The 17532-nt window shown below is 38.4% G+C and overlaps 1 protein-coding gene across 9 annotated transcripts in view; it reads right to left on the bottom strand.

Moving 5' to 3' along the window:
- The window catches only part of SNAP91 (synaptosome associated protein 91), a 147830-nt gene that overhangs the window by 4048 nt on the left and 126250 nt on the right, over window positions 1–17532 (bottom strand). For all 9 annotated transcript variants that reach the window (XM_082730685.1, XM_082730687.1, XM_082730688.1 and 6 more), the window contains 3 exons: window positions 7031–7114; window positions 6287–6391; window positions 1722–1824 (listed from right to left, as the gene is read on the bottom strand). In XM_082730685.1, the coding sequence (XP_082586811.1) occupies window positions 1732–1824; window positions 6287–6391; window positions 7031–7114 (282 nt within the window). In that variant the 3' untranslated portion in view covers window positions 1722–1731. The remainder of the gene's footprint in view (window positions 1–1721; window positions 1825–6286; window positions 6392–7030; window positions 7115–17532) is intronic.

Below are 17532 nucleotides of genomic sequence, written 5' to 3'. Positions count from 1 at the left end.
AGAACAGTTCACCTTTTAAAAAGGGCAGGGGTGGAAATGCGGTGGCAGCAATTTTCAGTATTTTTGGCTTTTTTTGTTTTTAGTTAGGGTGTTCAGTGAGTCACTCAACAACTGAACAAGTAACAGAAGAGAAGGAGGGGGATGGCACGGGAGACTCCACGCCTTTGTAAACATCACAGCTCCTCCTCCGTCCCCAGGAACACCAGTCGCTGCCTCACCAGTCCTCTCTGCCAGGGAATCCGCCTGGGGTGAAGGCTTAGCCATGTGGGGAACTCTTTTTCATAAATGAGTCTGTGTCTCTCTTTTGACTGGGAACGTCTGAGGGCAGGAGCCATCTCAAGCATCTCTATTTCAAGCACTTATCAGAGCTCTGGGCACAGATGAGAGTGGTATTCACTGAGCTAGAGGTGGAGAAAGGGCTGCTCCTGGTAGCATCCTTAGTCAGTTCTGAACCTGTAATACCTAAGAAGAGCTCCCTGTCTCACTTATGCCTATACCGGCCCAGTCGGACCCAAAAGGGAATAGAAAAGTCAGGCACAAGGAGGAATTACTTGACTGAGATGTCAGAACCTCAAAATGAAAAACTCATTAACCTTGTATAAGAAAAAAAAATTATCAAGTAGGAATTATCAAGTAGGAATCCACAAAAATCTTAGTACACATTACAGAAAGTTAAAAAATATATATGTGTGTGTGTGTGTGTACACACACACACACACATATATAGGTTGTAAGATGCATAATAAAAATTATATTGCCCCAGGCAATATATTTATTTATTAATATTATATGTTAATAAAAATAAAAAATTATTAAAAAATTGGACAGTGGTCCCAATACTTTGACCGTCTTACTCCTCCCTTCTCTATGTGACATTGAGCAAAGCACTCAATGCCAAGGATCAGTTCCTTTAGCTGTAAAAAGGAGACAAGAAGTATCTGGCTAGTTTATGTCACAGAGCTTGAGTTCCCACTGAGAAGAATGAAGGAGCTCTTGACGAGGAAGTGGGTATGAAAAGTACCATGTGAAGGAAGAGCTGCATTACTGCTGTTTATCCACTTTCTGCAAGTACTTGTTCGGAATCTACCCACTGTGTTAGGGGCTGGAGTTAGTAGTAAACTATTTTCCTTTATCAGTTTCCTTCCATAAATCCATTATTAGTCATGTCCTAAATCATATTAGAAATTTCGAACTAGAATGTTAGAAATTTAAAACTCTGCTTGAATGTTAGAAATTTAAAACTTCTGCTTGAGTGCAGAAGTTGCAAAGCATAACAATCTGAGCTTTATTTGATGAGGCCAAGTAAGGATAAACAAATAAAAAAATACAGTTTTACAGCCAAATTTATTCTTAGATGGTTTCTAAATGCAGTGTAATAGATGTTAGCTTTCCATAAATTCCTGTCATCAGGTAATACAGTGGTAATTTCCTAATTTACCGATCAGCTTGGGCAACTTTTTGCTTTATCAGTAAAATGTTTGTGCTTCTTAGAACAACTTGGAGGCTTTTCTCCCTCTTAGTTTTATAAATTAATCAAGATTTTAAAAAATTTATTGATAATTCATTGATGGCTTTTAGTACTGATTTAAAAAGCATAAACAACTCAAATTATTATTACATACATGTGTTCAAAGCATAGAAGTACAAATACCATACCTGAAAAAGCTAAGCATTGCAACGTCATTATAACAAGCCCCCAGGAAAAGCTCAATATTAGATACCTTAAATTGTTTACAAGAAATCCTTGATGTTAAGATCCGCTAATGGGTCCTTTGCTGGAGGTTTCTTGGGACTCTGAGTGGCAGGTGTAGGGCTTGGAGAAAGCTAGTGCAGAAAAGCCAGCCCAAGACAGCAGAAACAGAAATCAAACAGAGAGACAGGTAAGCATTAGGCAGAGCACATACCACAGAAAACAAACATGCAGAAGATGAGATGGCTAAAGGTTTACAAAATCTACTTTGTTCTACTCAGTGACAGTGCTGTTTAATTTTGGTTTCATAAAGTACACTTTAAATGATCTTTGGCTTTCTTGAAATTCTTTGACATCAGATCTAGCCGAAGTAAAATTTGAGGACTCAAGCACAACCATATGGAGATGAGTTAGGGACGATGTATCAAACTAGTCACATTCAGATATTATGAATATAGAGTACAATAACACAACAATCAATTGCTCTACACAAAAGCATTTTTGAGTTATTAGTACTATTAAACCAATAAAGAAATTTTAATGACTCTTCCTTAAAACTAGAGTGAGTTTGAGGGCAAAACTTGTGAAAGAAAATAACTTGCACAAAGTCACTTAAGAAATTACTTTAAATTATTAGCTAAATATAGTGAATTTTACGTGAAGTGTTTTAAGTGAAAACTGGTCAAGTTGGGAGGCACTGTTTGTTTCAAATGGAAAAGAGTTTCCCAGGTGTGAATGTCACTAAATTCCAATATTCCCTGTCCAGCTCACAGAGAAGACTAATTACTAAATGTTATAGGAAAGAACTATATTACACTTGCTAGCAAAAGCAGCAAAGAATTAACTTACCTTGTTTCTGTTTAATTAATACTTAAATTATTTCATTGTGTGACAGACATAAGCTTTTGAAGCAGGCTTCTGCAAGAGTGTTAGGCAATGATAGCTTGAAAAAGGTCATGTGATCTGTATAGAGTAATAACTGACACAGATCTTTTGCATCTATTCCTCTCCTATGCTTATACCTTATAGAAATCCCAGAAATCTGGGATTATGAGGGTTGCAATGTACGTTTTTATTGGGTCAGCAAACAGAGCTCGAGAAATAAAGATTTTTAGATTTGTCTCCAGGTCCAGAAACTACTGACTGACTGTACTACCTATCAATCAAATTTCCATTTTTAAAAATAGGAATCATTCTTTATAGAAAGATCAGAAAAGATAAATGCAAGGGTTAAAGTGGTTTGGAAAGTAAGAAACTAAAGAGTTGAGGGATGCCTGGGTGGCTCAGTCTGTGAAGTGTCTGCCTCTGCCATGATCCCAGGGTCCTGGGACCCACACTGGACTCCCTGCTCAGTGAGGAGACTGCTTCTCCCTCTGTCTGATACTCCCCCTGCTCGTGCTCCCCTCCTCTCTCTGACAAATAAATAAATGAAATCTTTAAAAAAAAGAAACTTAAGAGTTGATTCATCATTAATCATTTGGTGAGATGACAACATCATTAAGGATGATACCAATCAACTGAGATGCAGTGGACTAGTCCAGGCATCAGTAATGGTAAACAATGCAACAGTATTTTGTATTCTGAAGGTATAAAATCCTATTTATTTTACTATTTAGTATAATCACCTCTGCTGCTTCTCTAATATAGGAAATACAAAACTCTAAGCTTTTTTGTTTTGGTTTGGTTTGTTTAGAGAGGGAGGGAGGGACAAAGAGAGAGGGCAATAGAGAATCTTAAGCAGGCTCCATCCCCAGTGTGGAGTCTGACCCGACACAGGGTTTGATCTCACAACCCTGAGATCAAGACCTGAACCCAAATCAAGAGTCAAATGCTTGGGGCACCTGGGTGGCTCAGTGGGTTAAGCCGCTGCCTTCGGCTCAGGTCATGATCTCAGCGTCCTGGGATCGAGTCCCGCATTGGGCTCTCTGCTCAGCAGGGAGCTTGCTTCCTCCTCTCTCTCTGCCTGCCTCTCTGCCTACTTGTGATCTCTGTCAAATAAATAAATAAAATCTTTAAAAAAAAAAAAGAGTCAAATGCTTAACTGACTGAGCCACCCAGGCGCCCCATGTAATCTAAAACTTTTATAAATACGGCATACCACTTCCTAAATCACAATAAATTCAATTAAATATTTAACACCCTGTTTTCATCATATTATCTATGTTTCATTTTCATTCTTTGAATTAAGTAAACTGATGCTACATAACACTGATATCATGCAAGGAAAATATAGGAAAGGAAAATAGCTACTTTAATAAAATTGTGTTAATTAATTTCTAAAGCTTTTAGTACAAAAAATACAGTAAGATTTTAAAAACCTTAATATTATTCTTCTAAGTTAATAAAAATAGAAATGTCCAGCCTTTGTTCAAAAAGCTGTTAAATAATCATAGATTTATTTATTTTTTTTTAAAGATTTTATTTATTTGACAGAGAGAGATCATAAGTAGGCAGAGAGAGAGAGAAAGAGAGAGAGAGAGGAGGAAGCAGGCTCCCCACTGAGCAGAGAGCCCAATGTGGGGTTCGATCCCAGGACCCTGGGATCATGACCTGAGTGGAAGGCAGAGGCTTTAACCCACTGAGCCACCCAGGTGCCCCTAATCATAGATTTATTTAACCATCAAGGAAACATTCATAATAAATGAGATCCTTAGGATTTTAAGTATATCTAGATTAAATTTAACCCCCACGATTATCCCCCAAACCTTCCTCACCCTCCTCAGAAACAATATAAGGCAGAGTTCATTAGTCTCAGAGGAGACTAGAAAATTTCTCATGAAGCCAGTGCTTTGAGTATAGCCTTGAAGGCTAGGGTTTGTCACATTCTAAATCTATCTCTCTGAACACCTACCATTGTCTCTTCTGGTCACTGTGGCTTTGGAAGGGTTAATGTAAAGAAGCCAAAGTAAGATTTGGGAAAAGGCAGACAACAGATTTTGGAGATGATTAAAGGTAGCAAAACTCAGAAAGTTTAAAGTAGGAATCCTATAGATAACAATATAAACACCCATTTGGTAAGTAAAAAATACCATAGAAGTGGGTCCCTGGGTGGCTCAGTCAGTGGAGAAGCAGACTCTTGATTTCCACTCAGATCATGATCTCTGGGTTGTGAGATCGAGTCCTGCGCAGCAGGGAGTCTGAGATTCTTTCCCTCTACTCCTTCCACTCCCCTCCCCTCTCAAAATAAAAAAATAAATCTTTACAAAAAATATTTCAGAAGCGAAACCATTTACTGATACCATTGTAATATATTTGAGTTTTTTGTTTTGGTTTGCTGGGCATGGTCCTAGTAAAGTCATAACGCGGTGTTTTGACTGCATCCATGTCAGTTTCTTATGGTAAACACCCCTTTGGTTCTTCCTACACCTCCACCTTAAAACAGTTATTGGCTAGGCAATTTACAAGAGGAATCAAGAACTGGTTACTCAAGGGCATGACTATCACTGTCAGCAGCAAAACAGTTCAACAAAGTGTGTGTTTCACCATTTTGGTAGTAAGAAATTCAGCCTCATCTAAAGAGAAGTTTGTCCTTTGTCCTGGATCCTGGTAGGTAACCTCTAAACCCTCAGAACTTCCTGAGTGGTAGGAATGTCTTTGTCACTCAGGGTGGGTTCCTGGAACCACCTGATGGTTTACGCTAACAAGAGGCCTCAGGGTGGGGACTAGCCCACCAGAAAGACCAACAATGTAATGAGAGTGGTAGATCTTGGGGCCAAGTGGTATCAGCCTGACTCAGAGTGACCCTGGGGAGCTGGAGGTTGAGTTCAACCACACGGGCAAAATTCAATCAATCATTCCTCCATAAGGAAACGTCAATAAAAACTCTGCATGCTGAAGTGCAGGTGAGTTTCCTGGGTTGGCAACGCTGCATCTGTATTGTTACGCATGGGTGCCAGGTGAGTAACACATCCTGGAAGACAAAGAACTTTCCTGCTTGGAACCCTCCAGTTCCAGACTTCACCCTGCACTGCTCTTCTTTTGGCTAGATGCAGTTTATGTCCTTTCATGCTAATACAACTGTAATAAACTTCATGCCTTCCTGAGTTCTGTAAGTTGTTGTAGGCTACTGAGAGCCTCCAAATCCATAGGCAGCTGGTCTGAAGTGAAGGGGTCACCCTCGGGACTCCCAGACTTGCGGCCGGTATCTGAGGTGCGCAGAGTCTTAGAGGGACTGCTCCCTTAGACTCTGCCATTTGGCAAACTCGTTGCTGTTAGCTTCACAGTTCTTGGGCCCAGCGGGCAGCCTGGAGGATGGTGTCCCTAAACTTGAGTTTGGCTACAAGGTTCTGGGAACACATGATAAAACTATGGATCAGAAGTACTCATTTCTTTGGACTGAATGCACAGATACTTCAAATGTCTAGCTGTCCTCAGGAACTATTCTGAATTAAGTAGGAGAAGGATGGAGGGACTTATGCTCATTCTCTCATTTTCCTCTGAACCTCACACTATTGGTAATCTGTCTTCCATGTTCCCCCCTTCCTTCTGAAGTAACAGATAGGAGGATTCTATCAGGTAAAAACATTTTTAAACAGTTTGCCACATGGCAGTTTTATACTTATAAAGTTATTATTTTAAGGACATTAAAAAACTGACCTGTGTGCCCGGTACAGCCGCGGCTCCGAAGGGTGGCCTCATCATGGGCTGGGCAAACATGACTGGCTGCTGAGGCATCATGGGCATGCCTGTCCCAGCAGGAGGCTGCAAAGGAAGAGCGGTTCACAGCATGAGTGGAATCCACTGTGGGAATGCCCGGACACTGAAGTCTTTGATGTTTCTGAAAATTTGTGAGGAATGCAGGTCTGTGAGAAAGTGTAACTTGTAATTTTGAACAATGGGTGCCGTGAGGCTGACAGATGGCAGAGAATCACCGAGGTACAGTAGAAGTCTGGCTGACCACCTATCAGCCTTCTTCCAACCATGCTTTGCTGGTGATTGTTTGTCTTCTGTGAGCATGATTCTGAGGAGGGTAAACCTTGTTTATTTATGGAAACTGATTCTAAAATTTGTTAGTGATAAAAGTGATAAAAGAAAAGTTTTAGAATAGTGATTAAGAGTTGATTTTGATGATTGAGCTAAGAATGTGTTTGGTAAATACTACTCCAAAAATGAGAAAACTATATACTACAGAAATCATTTTGATGACAGAATTTAAGTATTTTATAGCTGACTTTATCAGGTAATGTGTAGGCTTCTTAATGTCTAACATAGACGACTTTATTTTTTAAATTTTACATTACTGCATTTGGGAAGGAATTATGTAGCTGTATTTGTTAATCTGGGATTTGGCAAAGGCCTCAGAAACATCAGTTACAATTTCTAGCGCAGGTTGTCACTCACCATTCCAAACCCTGCTCCAGGCTGTCCAACAGATGGGGCCCCGGCAACAGGAGGAACCGAACTGGCTGGAGGTACAGCTCCTTGCTACCAAAAAAACCCACAACACACACACACACACACACACACACACACACACACACACACAACCAAAAACAAACAAAAAGAACCAACATAATTTGGTTTTAAAATGACAGAATATAATTTAAAAATGCATGCCCCTTTAAATATGTGTGGCTATGTAAAGAAATACCATATTTCAGTTTTAAATTTTAAAAAATGGCTCCAGTACCATGCCAGTGATATGAACAAGGTTGCTAACCGGATGTTCACAGCTGTGGTGCTGTCACTAGCTCCCTGGCTTGCAGCCTACTGAAAGCACTGGGCTTCCTCTCTACCTCCTTATAAGCTTCTCCTCTACCCTCACTGTAAATGAGTCAAATTTCTCCAAGCTTGTCTTTTCCTCTCGTTATATGCTCCTACAGACACTGGGGTAGACATATGAAGAATGTGTCTTCCTTCATCTATCAATGTTTGGTTTCCATCTGCCTCCCATTTTTAGTGTGTGTGTGTGTGTGTGTGTGTGTGTTTTACGAATTGGGGAAAGGCAGAGGGAGAAGGAGAGAGAACCTTAAGCAGGCTCCATGCCCAGCACCATGGGGCTTGACCGTACAACCATAGCCTGAGCTGAAAGCAGGAGTTGGACACTCAAACAACTGAGCCACCCAGGTGCCCCTTGCACCCCTCCTTCTCCACATTTTTAGATTCTCTTTTTCTGTTATATTTTTCTCTGACTTTTTGACTGCTATACATTTGCACAAGGGTCAAAATTAATTCTAAGTTTTAGGAAGCATTTAGAAGACTACACATAAAAAGCACAAATATCCCATTTCAGGTACAGATTTTATAGTTTTCAGTCATACAACAAGGCCTCCGAATATTTCCCTTATGTTTAGAAAACTAACCCTGGATGCTTGTTTGGCACAGTCAGTTAAGCATCTGCCTTCTGCTCAGCTCATGATCCCAGGGTCTTGGGATCGAGTCCCACATTGGGCTCTCTGCTCAGTGGGAGCCTGCTTCTCCCTCTTCCCACTGCCTGCCACTCTCCCTGCTTATAAGCTCTCTTTTTCTGACAAAAAAATAAATAAAACCTTTTAAAAAAAAACCCAAAACTAACCCTACTGCAATTCCTTAAACTTAATCATTAAAGCAAAATCTTAATGAAAAAAAGAAAATACTGTAGTGATGTCAGCAAAAATGGTGAAGTAAGGAACTCTGAAACTCTCCCCTATCTGTTAAGTCAGTGGAAAAACAGGCAACAACTATGAGAATCAACTATTTTAGAACTCAAAGCTAACTAAAAGCTTGCAGCAACCAGGAAAGTACTTATTCAAGAAAATCAGCTGGATGTTGGCAAGAAGAGTGAGCTTTGTGGCATCTTAACTTACCCTTGTTTCATCCACTGTTCTCCAGCTCAGCTGTAGTCTTGAAAATAACAGCTTACATTCTCAGTAATAGTACCAGAGGGAGCAGAATATATTTATTTATTTTGTCTCCTCTGGGTGGCTCCCTAGAAAGACTGGCTCAAAAGGCTTGTCTTTGTCTCACCAAACTGGGAATGTACCTAATGATAAAGTTGTTGTGGAAAACATTTACAGGCAAATGTTTTAGTTGTTGCTGTCTGAAGCAACAGATAACAGGGCAAATAGTAGACTAAACAAAAAGCTTGGAGGAAGTCTGGAGAAGGAGATGTTTGGGGGATTAAGGGTGTAAAAAGTGCAGACCTACTCCTGGGAGTTCGGAAGCTCCTGCACAGGTCCCAGGGTTGTATGCGTGCTCAGCAAAGCAACGAGAAGGCCTCCAGCTGACCTTGAGGCTTTGAGCAAGCAACCAGTGATTCTGATCACTAAAGTAGAGCCACAAACTGCCTGGTTGACTCTGCAGACATGACCCAACTCAAAGCCCCTCTCTACAAAGACTGGGAGATATTCTTATTCAAGGAATTTCAGTAATAGCTATCTCATCCTTAGCCGACCCCTTAGCTCAAGGAGCAGAGGCTTTAATAGTCACACATAATAAAGAACAGACACTACAGAATTAGTTCAGAGTGGTCACTCAACAACAACAATAAAACAACAAAACAAACAACAACTACGGAAAAAGTAACCACAACAAACCTGTGGGGAAGAGACAGAATCTGATTTCTAGAGTTGCCACATGATAATATTCATAATATCTAGGTTTCAACGAAAAATTCTGAGGCATACAAAGAAACAAGAACATACAGCCCAGATGCAGGAGAAAGATCTGAAATCAATGACCTCAATTTCCATATTGAGGAATTAGAAAAAAAGAAACTAAACCCAAAGTAAGGAGAAGAAGGAAATAATAAATATGGGAGCAGAGACAATAAAAACTAATTGAAGAAATCATAACAAGTCTAAATGGATATAAAGAAAAAGACTATGTCAGAAATCAAAAAACTTTCATCAGCAACCAAAAAAGGCCTGAACCATATGATAATTTCAATAGCTGTAGAAAAAGCATTTGATAAAATACAGTATCTGTTAATGATAAAAGCTCTCAACAAAGTTAGAGGTAATATACATCATATACATATATACATATAAATAATAAAGGCCATATATGAAAAACCCATAGCTAACATCATACTAAATGGTGAAAAACTGAAGACTTTTTCTCTAAGATCAGGAATAAGACAAGAATGCCCACTCTCACCACTTTTATTGAACATAGTACTGAATATCCTAGCTGCAGCAACCAGACAAGAAAAAGAAATAAAAGGTGTTCAGATTGGTAAGGGAGAAGCAAAACTCTCACCATTTGCAGAAAAACTCTCACCAATTGCACTATATATAGAAAACCCTAAAGACCCCACCAAAACACCATTAGAACTGATAAGAGAATTTGGCAAAGTCACAGGATACAAACAATATACAGAGATCTGCTGCATTTCTCTAAACTAATAATGAAGTAGCAGAAAGAGAAGTTAAGAAAACAACTACACCAGAAAGAACAGCATACCTAGGAATAAATTTAACCAAGGAAGTGAAAGATCTATACTCTGAAAACAATAAAATTGATGAAAGAAATTGAAGATGATATAAACAGACCTTGCTCATGGATTGGAAGGACTAATATTATTAAAATGTCCATAATACTCAAACCCATCTACAGATTCAATGCAATTCCTATTAAAACAAACAAACAAACAAACAAACAACTAATAGTATTTTTCACAGAACTAGAGCACATAACACTAAAATTTGTATGGAACTACAAAAGACCTCAAATACGCAAAGCAATCTTGAGAAATAAGAACAAGTACCATAATTCCAGATTTCATAATTCCATACCAACAGTATGGCTCTGCACAGAAACAGATAAACACATATCAATGGAACAGAATAGAGAGCCCAGAAATAAACCCATGCTGATGTGGTCAATTCATTTATGACAAAGGAGGCAAGAATATACAATGGGGGAAAAGACAGCGTTTTCAATAAATGGTGTTGGGAAAACTGGACAGCTACAGGCAAAAGAATGAAACTGGACCACTGTCCTATATCATTTGCAAAAATAAACGCAAATGGACTAATGACCTAAATGTGAGACCTGAGACCTGAAACTCCTAAAAGAAAGCATAGGTGCAATCTCTTTGATATTGGCCTTAGAAACATATTTATGGATATGTCTATTTAGGCAAGAGAAACAAAAGCAAAAATAAACTTGAGACTACATCAAAACAAAAACCTTTTACACAGCAAAGGATATCAAATCAAAATCAACAAAACAAAAAGGTAACCCAGTGAATGAGAGAAGATATTTGCAAATAACATTTCCAATGAGGGCTTAATACAAAATATATAAAGAACATACATAATTCAACAGCCAAAACCCCAATCTGATTAAAAAAACGGGCAAAGGACCTGAATAGACATTTTACCAAAGAAGACCTATAGACGGTGGACACAGGAAAAGATGCTTGACATCATTTACTATCAGAAAAATTCAAATTAAAACCATAATGACTTGTCACCTAATACCTGTCAGAATGGCTAATATAAGAAAGACAAGAGATAACAAGTGTTGGTGAGGATGTGGAGAAAAGGGAATCCTCACATGCTGTTGGTGGGAATGTAAATGGGTGCAACCACTGTGAAAAACAGTATGGGGGTTCCTCAGAAAATTAAAAGTAGAAATATCATATGAGTCAAAAGAATAAATAAAATCTTTAAAAAAAATCATATGATGCAGTGATTCCACTACTTACCCAAGAAAATGAAAACAGTCATTCAAAAAGATACACGTACCCGTATGTTTATTACAGTATTATTTATAATAGCTAAGATATGGAACAACATAAGATGGGGGCACCTGGGTGGCTCAGTGGGTTAAGCCTCTGCCTTCAACTCAGGTCATGATTCCAGGGTCCAGGGATCGAGCCCCACATCGGGCTCTCTGCTCAGCGGGGAACCTGCTCTCTCCTCCTCTCTCTCTGCCTGCCTCTCTGCCTACTTGTAATCTCTGTCAAATAAATAAATAAAATCTTGGAAAAAAGATGTGGAATATATATGAAATGGAATATTACTCAGCCATAAAGAAGAAATATTTTGCCATCTGTGACAACATGGATGGACCTAGAGGGTATCTGCTAAGTGAAATAAATCAGACTGAGAAAGACAAATACCACATGATTTCACTTAAATGTGGAATCTAAAAACAAACCAAAGGGGCACCAGGGTGTCTCGGTTGGTTGAGTGACTGCCTTTGGCTCAGGTCAGATCCTGGAGTCCCGGGATCAAGTCCCATCGTGCTCCCTGCTCAGCAGGGAGTCTGCTTCTCCCCCTGACTCTCTCCCCTCTCATGCTCTGTCTCTCTCTCTCTCTCTCAAGTAAATAAATAAAATCTTAAAAAAAAATAAAAACAAATAAATAAACAAAAACACAGATTCTTACATCTGTCTAACTGGTAGTTGCCAGAGGGGAGGTAAATGGGGATGAGCAAAATAGATGAAGGGGATCAGGAAGTATAAAATTCTAGTTATAAAAAAAAGTGCAGCACAGGCAATATAGTCAACAATAAAAAAATTCCACCACAGAAAAGCCCAGAACCAGATGGCTTCACTGGTGAATCCCATTAAATGTAAAATGAAGAATTAATATCAATCCTTCTCAAGCATACAAAAAAGAAGAAAAAAAAAACTGGGAGAACACTTTCTAATTATTCTTTGATGGCAGTATTGCCCTGACATCAAAGCTAGATAAGGAGATTAGAAGAAGACTACAGACCAATATCCTTTATGAACCCTGATGCAAAAATTCTTGACAAAATACTAGCATACCAAATCCAACATATACTAAAAGAATTATATACCATGAGCAAGTGAGATTTATCCCAGAAATATAAGGTTTGCTCAATCAAAGTAATACATCATATTAACAGAATGTAAGGAAAAAACCCTACATAATCATGTTACAAGAGGCAGAAAAAGCATTTGACAAAATCCAACACTCATGACAAAACAATCAAAAAGGCAAACATCACTCAACACACTAATATTATAAGGGAAATTCCTCAACTTCAACAGAGGCATCTGCAAAGAATGCTAGGCTATCATCATATTTAACAGTGAATGACTAAAAGCTTTCTCCTTAAGACGACAAAGATGTACTGGAAGTTCTAGTTGTGGCAATCAGGTAAGAAAGAAAGAAACAGCATCAAGAAAGAAAAAAAGAAATTAAACAATCTCTACTTGTAGATGACATCACCTTATATATAGAAAATCCATAGGAATTTAAATACAAAAGAAACCACCAGAACTAATAAATAAGTTCAGCAAAGTTGCATGATATAACATCAATATAAAAAACTCAGTTCACTGTCCACTATCAATGAACAATTAAAAAATACAAAGGCAATTCATTTACAGTAGTGCTAAAGATAAAATACTTAGAAATAAAATTAAGAAAAGAAATACAAGACTTGGGGCATCTGGCTGGCTAAGTTGGAAGAGTTTACAACTCTTGATGTCAGAGTTGGGAGTTTAAGCCCCACATTGGGTACAGAAATTACTAAAAACAAATATATAAATAAACTTTTTTAAAAAGGACAAGACTTGTTGAAACATTGTTAGACAATTTGTTAAAGCACTGTTGAAATAAAAAGCAACTTAGATAAACAGACATCCTGTGTCCAAAGATTAGACAATTTAAGAGTAAGATGGCAATTTTTCTTAGTTGCTTTATAGATTTAGTGCAATCCCTATCAAAATTTCAATTGCTTCTTTTGGAAAAATGGACAATTGGAACCTAAAGTTTATACAGAAAGGCAAGAGATCCAGAATAACCAAAACCATCTTGAAAAAGAAGAACAAATTTGGAGGACTTGCACTTCCTGCATTCAAAATTTATTAGAAAGCTACATCGGAACAGTGATGTAGGTACTGGCATAAGGACAGACATATAAATCAATACAAGAGAACAGAGAGTCTGGAAATAAATCCATACATCTATGGTCAACTGATTTTTGACAAGGATGCCAAAACTAATAAATGAAGAACATTTTTTTTAATAAGTTTTTTTCGGAAAATTGGATTTCCACACGCAAAATAATGAATATGGACACTATGTCACATCATATATGAAAATGAGTCTAAAATAGTGAAAGGGCTAATGTAAGAGATAAAACTATACAACTCTTAGGAAAAAACATAAGTGTAAATCTTCAAGACTGTGGATTAGGTAACGGTTTTTTTTTTTTTTAAGATTTTATTTATTTATTTGACAGAGAAAGATCACAAATAGGCAGAGAGGCAGGCAGAGAGAGAGAGGGAAGCAGGCTCCCCACTGAGCAGGGAGCCCGATGCGGGACTCGATCCCAGGACCCTGAGATCATGACCCGAGCCAAAGGCAGCGGCTTAACCCACTGAGCCACCCAGGTGCCCCTAGGTAACAGTTTCTTAAATATAACACCAAGAGCCCAAGGAATAAAAACAGAAATAGGTAAGCTAGAGTTTATCAAGGTTTATTATATTTATCAAAGGACACTGTCAAGAAAATAAAAAGACAACTCATAGAATGCGAGAAAATATTTGTGAATCATATATTTAATAAGTATCGAGTATCCAGAGTACAAAAAGATCTCTTAGAACTGAACAATAAGAAGACAACCCAATCATAAAATGGGCAAAGGATATGAAGACATTTCTAAAAAAAAAAAAAAAAAAAAAAGGTACTAATGGCTAAGAAGCTCATGAAAAAGTGCTCAACATCATTTGTCATTAAGGAAACGCATATCAAGACCTAAATGAAACCTTACATATTGCTGGGGGGAATGTAAAAGGAAGTGGCTGCAGGAAAGTTTGGCATTTCCTCAAAAAGCTCAATGGAGGGTTACTCATGAACCAGCAATTCCATTCTTAGGTATATGCCCAAGAGAACTGAGGACATACATTCACACACAACCTTCTATACAAATAAAGAAGTATTTTTCTTACTAGCCAAAAGGTGGAAATGACACAAATGCCCATCAGTTGATGAATGTGGTCTATCCAAACCATGGGTTACTGAGCCATAAAAAGGCATGAATGTACTGATACCTGCTACAACATGGATAACCTTGAAAACCTTGTGCTAAGTGAAAGAAGCCAGGCACAAAACCCTCCATACTATAGGAGTCCGCTGATATGGAAATATCCAGAATAGACAGATTTATAGGAATGGAGTAAATTATTAGGTGCCAGGGGAGAGGGAGAGGAGGAAATTGAAAAGGGGCTGTGTTTCTTTTTGGGGTGATGGAGATACTGTGGAATTAGATAATAGTGATGGTTTTACAATATTGCAAATATACTGAAAAATCACTAACCTGTACACTTTAAAATTGTGAAGATGGCGAATTTAGGGTTTTTGTAAATTTTATCTCAAAAAATTAAAAAAATAAAAGAAAATACTGCAATACTTGAGAAGCAGCAGATGCAGTCGAAGTTCTGAAAACAGAGTCGAGTACAGAACTTCTGTAAGGGACATTTACATTACAAAGGAAATGTCCATCTGTCTGTCAAGGTCTCTCCAACTGTACCAGGAAGAGAAGGTCGACTAGATCACAGATCTTATCAATGGACAAGACACTGCTTGAAATCTACACAACAAATCTTACCTTCAGACTACCCTGACTTTCCTGGTAATTTCTCCCCAGCCTGGCCACCCAACAGCTTGCTTGCTTTTTGTCTTCAGCAGCAGATGGTGTTGAAGCCTGTGGCATAGGCTACCTTGGGGAATTACTCATTTTTCCCTGGGTAGCCCCTATACGTGAGGTATACATGTTAATAAACTTCTGCTTTTCTCTTGCTAACTGGTCTTTTATTACAGGAGTCTCAGCCAAGAATTCAGAAAGTTAGAGGGGAAGTCATTTTTCCTCCCCTACACTATAGGTATTGTATTTTCAGAGTCACTCTTTATTCACCATTTCAACATGTTAGGTGGCATTCACCAGACCCAAAATCCTGTCCCTTACCAAGATTGTATCATACAGTGATATTGTATTATTTATCAGAACTTTATCATTAAAACTTCGTCCTATGAAAGAAAAAGGTTTTTATTAGTTATCAAAATAAAATGAACTTACTGGAAATTCCTGAGCAAATAAATGGGCCAAATAATTTAAAGATAGTCTAAGTTTGCTATTGTGCTTACATAGATTAACTCTAAATTTACTCCTCAGGTTATTTTTATTTTCTTTTTCAATGTTCAACTGAATGTTTCATCCATAGACATATAAATATTAGTTGTTTTTAGGGAAAGAATTGTGGATTCTGTGGTCTCTTGCCAAATGCATTTATTTCTGAATTGCAAGCATCTTCCCCGTTTGATGAAAACTTAAGAGGTCTCCTGTGCACTGGAAAACAGGAAGAAGTAGCCACCGAGACACAGGGTTCTTGATGGCCATGATGACAGAGCCCTGCCAGCAGATGTATCTCAAGGGTTCAAGTCCTGTTACGATGCTCAGATCTAACTTCAGTTCTGTGCTCTGGCAAATTCTAGAGCTGAACCTCCAAGCAGCAACTGAGGAGAATTTGAAACAAACTGGGAAGAGGAACCTCAGCTCTTGTCTACCAGTACAAACTTTAAAAGGCAGCAGCAGGACGTTCAGCCCTACATCTGCCCTTTCATCTCCTACTTGAAAGGAGATGTCTACAGACTACGCTGCTTTGCTGCTTCTGAGGCATAAGTTTTTTTTTTTTTTTCAGTCATTTCTCTTCTTTTTCTTGAATATTCTTAGAAAAAGAGACTCAAACATTTTTTAAGGAATAGGAAAGTGGAAGAGACCTTTTATGAAAGAAAGAACTGGAGGGAAGAAGCCAGAGGCCTTCTTACATAATTAAGTCAGAATAATTTCTTCAGTAAAAGCAAAGCCAGAGCTTTGTTAAAGAGCTGCGCAGTAAATGGGATAAAGGGCAGGGAATTTACACAGGCTGCATCTAAGAGTTTATCTTCATAAAGGTAAAATAACTCTGCATTTGACTGCTTTCATCTTGTTGCCTAAAATGTCAAGGAAAATAAACAAAAGAAACAGAAGTACAGTAACTCTGCCCTCCTGATAAATTATTTCTGTTGTTCTAGTTTCTCTTTGCACAGCTGTTGTGGATTCTTTATGCTAAAGCGTACTGTCTATTACTTTTCGGAGTTTAATTACAAACAACTCAAAGTCCTCCGCTTCATAAATAAAAAATAAGGAGTTCTGGAGTTTTAAAAAACAATGAGAATATTAATCTCATTCTTAGTGATGGTGCCTGCCAATCAGACAATTAGTGGCTTTGTTGTCTTGAAGAAGCAAAACAGCTGTTAAGTATTTGATGAATTCCCAACATTGTATGGTTAAAGGCGGGATGCAGGAAATGTGTAGACTAAATAAGCTCTCCAACTTAACACTATTTTTTTTTTGTTGTTTTTTGAGAGAGAGAGAAAGAGAGAGGGAGGAGGTCAGGAGGAAACAGAAGGCTGGCTGAGGACAAAGCAAAAGGCTGACACCCTGCAACCTTCCCCCACCCCCACTCCTGGGTGGGACATTTGTGACATTCTTTAGGAATCTCCCAACTATCTTAAAATTAATACCTTGCTAGAGGGAAAAACCTTGACAATGAGGAGGCCTCAAGGCCTTGGGTATCTTGTAGGTCCTCTTTAGCATATGAAAGTTCTTTTGAAACCTCCCTTTTTCCTCACCTTCGCCAGCCCTATAGTATATAACCTGCCACCCCTCACAACCCCAGTGCAGCAACTCTTTTTCTGCCTGTGGGTACCTGTTCCTGTGCTTTAATAAACCACCACATTGCACCAAAGACGTCTGAAGAATTCTTTCTTCGTCATCGGCTCTGGATTCCACCCCACTGAATTTTGACCTGTATTTTGAATTTTCACCTGTATTTTGAAACTAATGAGGGGCAGAGTGAGTAGAGTAGTTCTCCCTTGTCTGCTTCCTGGTTAAAT

Source organism: Mustela nivalis, assembly GCF_964662115.1.
Source record: "Mustela nivalis genome assembly, chromosome: 5".
NCBI lineage: Eukaryota > Metazoa > Chordata > Mammalia > Carnivora > Mustelidae > Mustela > Mustela nivalis.
This window is presented reverse-complemented; position numbering and strand designations above follow the sequence as displayed.